Source organism: Polypterus senegalus, unplaced genomic scaffold, assembly GCF_016835505.1.
Source record: "Polypterus senegalus isolate Bchr_013 unplaced genomic scaffold, ASM1683550v1 scaffold_3765, whole genome shotgun sequence".
NCBI lineage: Eukaryota > Metazoa > Chordata > Cladistia > Polypteriformes > Polypteridae > Polypterus > Polypterus senegalus.
Genome location: NW_024378694.1, coordinates 1 through 9,039, shown reverse-complemented (window position 1 = coordinate 9,039; position 9,039 = coordinate 1). Strand labels below are relative to the sequence as shown.

The 9,039-nt window shown below is 40.7% G+C and overlaps 1 protein-coding gene across 1 annotated transcript; it reads left to right on the top strand.

Annotated features, from left to right (window-relative positions):
- Positions 1 to 4,489: 4,489 nt before the first annotated feature.
- Positions 4,490 to 7,075, top strand: LOC120519619 (zona pellucida sperm-binding protein 3-like; the record flags this gene model as incomplete). Its single annotated transcript, XM_039742550.1, has 7 exons — positions 4,490 to 4,623; positions 5,536 to 5,654; positions 5,823 to 5,926; positions 6,002 to 6,176; positions 6,250 to 6,370; positions 6,869 to 6,929; positions 7,041 to 7,075. Coding segments are annotated over exons 1-7 (702 nt in total), but the record flags the coding sequence as incomplete, so codon positions are not given.
- Positions 7,076 to 9,039: the final 1,964 nt, after the last annotated feature.

Below are 9,039 nucleotides of genomic sequence, written 5' to 3'. Positions count from 1 at the left end.
TCATGTTTGGCTTTCCTACTTAGGGCGCGTTAGGCATCAGTATTCTGTAGAAAGGAACAGATTTAATGTCTTTTGAAAACAGTTTGAAATAGCTCAAATAAAACGAATAGCTTCTATATTTTGTTTCCAGGTGTTTTTTGTGTATTAACCCAGAGTCGGGCTCAAAATAAAAAAAGAAACACGGACACATCAACCAACAAGTCTGCACACTTTTAAGGAAACTAATTGATTTTGAATGGATGTCAATGTAGACATTATTTTCTGAAAGGAATCCTAATAATTCAAATTGATTTAAAGTGTTTTAACCCCCTGTTTTGCCTCAGGTTAATTTCTATCTTGCTGTCTTTAAAAATGTCACACTGCTTTGCAATTACATTTTTGTTTTTTAACATTATTGTTTAAATGTGAAACACTGAAGTTTATGTCTTTTATTTAATTTCTTAAAATATACCTTTTAAAAGGAGACCTGCTTTCAGAATTATTGACTGATTTTCTGCACTTGAACCTTTCAGATGTCTGCGTATCTGGAGAAAGTAGCACATATTTACAAATAATACGCTGTTGACTACTAGACAACTACTAGACAGCCAATAATAACTGCGGGCACTGAGGTGCAGTATGTGGCAAGTTGTTTACTACAGAGGATATTAGATATACGGTACAGTAAAAAATGTGTTTTTGTTTATTGTACATATACTTACTGTATGTGAGGTTTAGGTCATTTTGTTTGTGCAATTTAAAAAAAAAAAAAAATTGAACTGCCTGTTAAGACTTTTATTGAATTTAAAAGTGTATACTTGAGGTATTCTGTGCGTTTACATTTTGAAGAAACACTGCTGAATAAATATGCAAAACACATACAGTAATGTGTTTTGTTTTTATTTTGTTTAACTTTATTCATTTTCAATAATTTAAAGATTGTATGTGTTGTAAAGTGACTGATAAAAGTCTAAACCTGACTACAGGGACACTGATGGAAACATTTTATACAACAGAAAACCACAAATGCAAGGAACAAGTAGTGAGGTGGACAAGAGGACTTTAGAGACCTTCAGAACTTAACTTGATGTAAATTTGGTAAATAGGATGGGTGATCAAAGTTGTTTTAATGTCCTTTACAGTATTCAATGTTGTTATTGCAACTGTAAATTTACAGTAAATTACTGGCTACTGAGTTGCATTACTTTTACAGTTGGTATGTAAAAATACAGTAGATTACTGTAAATTGAAAATGGTTCATTATTGTAATTCAACAGCAACATACTGCTACATCACAGTAATTTTCATACCCAGTTTACTGTCAAGTCAGTGTGGTATGGTAATTTTATTGTAATGTATTGTAATATGATACAGTAAAATACTGTAAAAGTAATGCAACTAGTAGCCAGTAATTTACTGAAAATGTAGTCAATTTTTTAAAGTGTATCTATCTATCTATTATATAGTGCCTTTCACATCTATCTATTATATAGTGCCTTTCATATCTATCTATCTATCTATCTATCTATCTATCTATCTATCTATCTATCCATCCAGTTATTTCAACTGCCCTCACGGTCCTCATCATAGTTTCAATGTGCATCTTGGCCTCTTCAGTACCAGACCCATAGGACAAATCCAGACTAAAATGTTTTCAACCCGTTCCACCATGCTGTCCAATATGATGCCAGCTTTCCCTTTGCTAGTGTTCGGCAAAACTTCAGTCCGTGACATCCGCAGCCCCCTTTCTTCTTCCCATAATTTGTTCTATAGATGTGGAAAAGAACAGGTGCACCCCTGCCACCCAAATATTATTCTACACCTGACTCTAAATTTCCCAATCCTTTGCCAACTTGCCCAGTTTTCCATTTTGCCAAAGCGCACATCATAATGTCTGCACCACCAGCACTGTAATCTTCCAAAAATGTGCACTTCCTTCTGCCCTTAACATATCCCTAGCATGACTTCAAATCTTATTCTACCTCTGCTAATCGAGTGCCCATTCCTTGGCCATTTCTACTGTTTTCCAGACATTAATTTTTCATTTAGCCCACCCACAGAGCCATTCCCACCCTAGTTTTATTCTACACTTGCTGCCAGTCTACCCAGTCCTATGGAGGTTTGCCAGTCTCATCTCACCTTGGCACAATTTCACACTGTAAGGTCCACAGCCCCCCACATCTTAACACATCATTCACCCCCAGCCTGTCTTGTACTACACCCACAGGACACGTCCAAGCTAAATCTTATTCTGTCTTTAAGATCAGGATGTCTGCATTTCCTTAAATATTAATTTTGCCCTCCTTTCCTTCAGGCCTGAAAGAATTCTCATGTGCTTTCTGATTGTCTAGATCCGTGTTTTCCAACTTTTTTTTCTGAGGTGGACCACTTTTTGTAACCAATAAGATCCCAAGGCACCCACAATTTTGCTAACCACAAACACACTCGTTCTGTTACTTGTGCTCAACTGTCCGAAAGGGTGCAAGTAAAAAGCAGCTCGAGATCAGCATTCACAGCACTTAGTGAGCACATTGGTGGCACCTCCCAGTTACTTTGTCCCTTTGCCCGGCCGTCTCTGCCTCAGAATCAGTTCGTATGCCCACTATCCACTGGTCCTGGGAGACTCGCTGGTGACCACACACCCAAGCAGCATAGTGATAGTAGAACTGCTTTTACGTCAGCTTCTCCAGGTAGTCCTGTCCTCCTCAGACAGGTCTTGGCCACCTGAGGATGTTGTCCCTCTCAGGTTTAGACCCCGGTGCGTTACACTATTATTTCGATGGCACACCTGGATAGCTGTCATGGCACACCATTGTGCTGCGATACAGTGGTTGACAAACACTGCTTGAGATGACTGGGGCTACTTTCATGCAGCTTTCATTGTTCATGAAGATGTTTTCGGTCTTGTACGTTTGTCATTTTCCACAGCAATTCAATACTTTGAAACAGAAAGCAGGGGAAACAGAAGACATCACTTACTCCGCATCCCATTAATCAACTCCAATTATTATAACAAGAGCTGGAAAATGTCAGTGTGTACGCTCTTTTGGCCTTTGCACTCTTGAATATTTCGTTTCTTTTTCCCTTTCATCAAAACCCCTGGAGTTTTTATTATTTTCTGCCCTCCCAGGCCATGTGACTACAGCATTAGACCTATAATATTAAATTATTTTAAAGTGAATCCTGGCAGGGATGTCTCATGAGTCAAATGGCTTCGAGCCCCTGATAAGACATTGAACTTGAGGTAGGTTACCTTGACCAATGTTGAGATATTCTTACTTTGTATTTCAGCTTATTTGTGCCCAGTGAATGTTAAATACGTATTGTGCACCAATATAAAAGAACCTGAGAGGTTCAAGTGCCGTTCCTGGTCACTTTTACACCACAAAACTATTGATCACAATTACATAAATATTAAAAAAGAGATTTCTTTATGCTATCTGAGGTCCACTTCCAGATTATGACATAACCATGGAGCAGTCACAGGCACTGCCACTGTTGGACTCAAAGCAAAATTGATCATCGTCTCTGCATTGTTTGGACCAATCCACCCAAAACTGGGCCTGCTTGTCCTGAGGTTGCTTTCCACTATTTTTTTACAAGGTGATTTACTTTATGACCTTTTTCGATTAATCAATCAGACATGAAATCAATGTGAATGGAAGGATACTTGTCCTGTCTCCGCTTTGTAAAGCTGATTTGATTTTACCAAAACAGTTCCTTAGAGCTGTCTGCATCACTCCAAACGTTTTCAAATGAATTTGATACAAAATGAGATTAAATCGAAGCTACTTATAAACTTTTTAATAGCACCTCATTACCACAAAATATTTGACTACATTCAACTTCTACTGCATTTGTCCAATATTTCATTAGTCTTCCGTGTTAGTCTGCAATGCACAACGCGCCCCCTAATCTCGTAAGTGAAACTTCAAGACATCACACTTAACATTTAGTTCACTTTATTCTTCACTTATGCAAAGCAAATAGGTTTTAATTACCGAGGGATTTAAAACCCATTGGCGGCTGCGTGATCCACAGAAGAACTGTCAGTTTACTACCAGAGATGATCTGACGCGTTGGCATGCTTCAATTTGTGATTCTAATTTTATTATCTCTTTCCCGTAATTACCATCAGTATTTCATTCGTCTTGTTCATTTCAAACGCGATTGGTGTCTGATTGGCGATCTTTTTCTCCGCACGTGTTATTATCATTAAGCGATCGACCGTCTTCATTCGTGTATATAAAGACTGTGCTGCTCCTTCTCTTTTACTATGCTTTGCTGATTTTCCTCTTTGTTATTTCAAAATGTGGTGTAAAGACAAGGGTCAGACAGCCGTGGTATTGCTGCTCTTTATCTTCTGCGATGCTTTTGCGCAGCCCCGTTTCAAAGGACGTAAGCAAAACACCAGAAGCCCGCGGTCATGCTTTATGTTGAGCCGAGAGCTGGCGCTCCGCAGACCGTAAACGCTCAGTGCACCGACAGTGAGGTGATCGTCACCATCAGTCCGGACTTGTTGGGCATCCAAAGCTGGTGCAGCCTTCTGATCTTTCCATGGGTGGATGTGGTGTGACCAGTCCGGCCGGTGCTCAGCCCTTTGTGATTGAAGCGCCTCTGCAGGGCTGTGGGAGCACCGTGGAGGTGAGCTGATTAATTGTGCTCTCGCACTTGTTCTTTTTCCTAATCTTGTTTCTCGATTACTAGTGAACGCTCTTGTATGTGGCTCAGGTCTGGTTTATGTTCGTATGACGTTTTGGCGCACAAGTCGCAATTGATCAGGCTCGCTTTAACGAGATCCTCTCTTTACGTTTTCATAGCGGACTGAGTGCTCGTAGGCTTTGGTACAGGATAGGCAAGAAAGGAGAATTGAGCAGTGAAGCCTGCATTGTGTGCATAGACCCTTAATCGGTGGTGCAGTGCCCATTTGTGACCTGTATGTGGGCATCAGATTTTACCTTTTGAAGAAGCCATCTAATTTCTGTAAAGTTAATTAAACATGTTGAGGTTTTTCCATTTTCTTCATCCCCAGCATTGTAGGTTTCACAACTGAAATCTTTAGGAATTTAATCAATATGGCAAGTAAACTGCTTTGAATAGGAGAACGAGAAGATGTTTAAAGACTTTCACAGCATATTAAAAATTGGGAGAGGTGTACTGCTTTAACATTTGCTTTAGTACCGATGTTCAAGTAATTTTTTGGGTGAATGGCCAGTATTCCTCCAAGATCTGTAAAGATCTCCCACCAAAGGGCTATCTGGAGCATCTAAAAGGATTAGTTTTGTTGAACCCCTTCAGGCAAGATGTAAACCTTGCAGGATTTTGAGTTGCCTCGAAAGCTTGCATATTGTAATCTTTAGCCAATAAAAGGGGTCATTTTGTTTTTTTTCTTGGCATTTCTCCTGAAAGGTTACAAGCAAATTCCTTTGTAGTGAAAAGGATTAATATATAAGTTGCAAAGGGTCTCTGACTGTGCGGTTAGAGTCCAATCTAGATGTTTTTGCTCTTAAAGTTTAGCATTGTTGGCTGAATAGCCCTAAACTGTTGGCTCTTTAGATGCTGGGAGCTCTCATAGTGTACACCTTCACCCTGGACTACAATCCTTCTCCAATTGATGGTCTTCCCATTGTAAGAACAAATCCAGCTGTGGTGCAGATTGAATGCCAATACAACAGGTAAGGGAACAAAATCCACTTGGCCTAGTATATACTAATGCAAATACAGACAAGTGCAAAACAGATGCCATGTACAGCACATTACAATATGTTAACCTACAAGAATCTACCCTGATTTGAAGATCTGTCAGGTGGCTCCCCTTTCTAATGGCCTTTTTCTCCCCTCAGGCTACACAATGTAAACAGCAATGCATTAAACCCCACTTGGGTTCCCTACACCTCCACGATATCTGCTGAGGATATTCTGGGCTTCTCGCTGGTTATAATGAGCAGTAGGTGTAAACCTTAATTCTTCTTTCCATTTGTACTGATGTGATCTGAACACCTTGTAACATTCCTGTCTGCAGGTGACTGGAGTGGGCCGAGTCCATCCAACACCTTCTTCCTAGGAGACCTAATTAACCTTCAAGCATCTGTGGACAGCACTAACCATGAGCCTCTCTGTGTCTTTGTGGACAGCTGTGTGGCCACTCCTGGATCCAATGCATCTGCCCCGGCCTACACGTTCATTGGGAATAATGGGTGGGTGTAAGCAATAGTCTGACTAGATCTTGGTGTGGAAACACAATGCTATGGTCCATCTTGTGCATTGCAGGTGTTTCTTGGACAGTAAACTGACAGGCTCAATTTCCCAGTTCATGTCCCCCAGAGTTGCCCAGTCTGTCATGCAGTTCCAGCTGGATGCCTTCAGGTTTTATGGTCTGACTACTAGTTCAGTGAGTCCTTTCATCCCATCTCCTTGGGAGGAATCCCACTGAAGCTCCCAGGTGTGACAGTACTTGCATGTCTACTTTCAGATCTTCATTACCTGCCATCTGAAGGTGACCTTGGTGTCTGCTAATGTTGATCCTTTGAATAAGGATTGTTCATACAACTCTGCACTGAGCCAGTAAGTGACTGACTGGGAGGATGAGGGTGTAGCTGTTCAGATGAGGTAGCAGGTTGTGATTGGTGGCTGTACTTTCAGGTGGAGCTCGGTCGATGGGGACAATGCTGTCTGTAGCTACTGTGACACAAGCTGTGCCAACCCCCCCTCCCTTCAAGAGGGGCTCTGGTGCCCCTAAACAGACGCAGGAGAGCAAGTAAGTGACCTCACCAGCAGACTTCTGTAGTGTCCAACCTGGGATACAAACTGCAATTGTGTTTCAGGTGAAGTGAGTGCACCAGCTGGATGGAAGGAGACCATTTCTGTTGGCCCTGTTTTTCTGGAGCAGGTCGCTCCTTTGTCTTCTGTATCTCAGTCCCTGTCTCCTCAGCAAGACCAAGGCTTTGCAGGTAACTTGTTTGAACAGCTTAAATGCAAGCCATGTTATGGACTGCTTTTGAATCTATCCTAGTGAGTTGCAGTGTTTGGGTTTTAATTCCTTATTTCTTTTCTCCTTGCAGGCTCCCAGTTCCAAGATACCATCCTTGGTGCTGTTGTAGGTGTTCTGGCTGTCTCCTGTGTGGCTGTACTATTCTTTCTTTACAGAAAAAATTTTATTTCTTAGTATTAAACAGAGCCCTTTGCTTTTAAGTTCACAGCATTGCCTATTGTACATTTCAGGGGTGGTGTACGTTGCCTATTTAATACCATTCTGGTTTTTTGAATCTTAGATGGTGCCACTGCCTCATGGAACAATCTCTGACCAGCAATTTGCTTAGGATTATAGGTGTGAGTACTAAAGCTGCTCTCCAACTTTTGTAGAAAGTGTCCTCTCCACAAATGTGCTTACTAGTTGAGGCAGTAGTCTCCATGCACTTGTGTCAAATTTTTGATGGAAGATCTCCCATTGCTCTTAATCTCTGGTACCCACCAGCATTCAGACATCACAGCAGCTATTAATTAAAATGGCATAATCTAGACCGGAGCCCCAAAATATGGGGGACTATGAATGTGGCAGCCCATGCCACCTGGCATTTGAATGCAGACAAAAGCTATAATTGACCACAGACAGGCCCAGCAGCTCTTTAACCAAAAACATTTGTTTTCTATATGCATCAGGATCAAAAAGTAGTGGACTAAAACTTATTGGGGTGGTGGAGGCAAACAAGTGTCTAAATTTACAGACCCTACCCATGACAAACTGTTAGGCTAGAAACAAATTTAAATCAAGCTGACAGGACCAAAATCCTGGGTATCCAGGAGGAAGTGTCTCATTGAGCAAAACTTTTTGGCTTTGATTTTAAAGTCCTTTTTGTGAACTGAATATTAATGGCACTCATAACTGAATAACCCTGCTGTCTGATCTTTATTTTTGAGTTCTCTTTAAGATGGTGTATCTTTTTCCCCTAAGAGTGGTTCTTGCTGCTAGAACAGCAATTTTTTTTTTTTTTTTTTGTGTGTGGATCCAGCTGGGATCTCAGAACTAAAGATTTATTATCCTTGTTGGATACAAATCAACCTTTTATTTTCTCTGCTAGTTTCTGGGATTTCATTTAATAACACCAGCTGGTGCAACAACAAAGTATAGGTTCCTTGTAACAAGGATTCTGTTTGTATTGTAAAGAGGTACAGGTTTTGAATTTATGACTTAAAGCAGGGGTCCTAAATTGTGGTCCTGGAGGGCTGAAATGGCTACAGGCTTTCATTCCAACCAGGGTCCAAACTAGAACTTGGTCCTTGATGCTGATGAATGTTGCTGTAAATGCCTTGTTAGTGCCTTTTATTCATCAAAGACAAATTTTAGTTATTGTAGATCAGGGGTCCTCAATTACAGTCCTGGGGGGTCTGCTATGGTTGCAGGTTTTCACTTCTAACCAATTTCATCATTAGAACCCTTTTACTAGCAAAGCAACGTTTTGGAGCTTAATTTTAGTTCCCTTGCCTGTTACCGTTCAGAAATCCTAATTGCCTATTAGATGTAAGCAGCAGCGTTAAGTTTGAATTGTTGCCCGTTATCTTTAAACGACATTAATGAGGTGCAGATAACCAATAAAACATGCAGCAGCTCTCCAGCTCACGTACTTACCATGAACTATCTGTGATTAATAATAATAAAAAAAGTTTAGAAAAGAATGAGGAGTTGGCAAGACCATTAAATTTAAATCTGCTCTGGTCCTCAAAACACATGGCATGTTCTCCCAGGAGGACACTCTCTACAGCGCAAATACAGTTGCTCTTAAATGAATGCAAGCATTAAAAAGCTAAATAGTTCAATACCAAGTTTCATCATCCGCATGGACTGCTTTCTAATTCCCGAACTCGCGGACAAGTTCTCCCGTGGATTAGTCAGCTTGATTTTTATCGTACAATTTCTGGTATTTTATAATGTCGCTTGTATAATCGAATGCGGAAAGCTCACACTCTATTGGTCCAAGAGATTACGATATGTTAACGCCCACCTGAGAGTAACGGAGCACACGGCCTTTATGTGGGTGCGGCTATTCGCTGTATCATTGATCG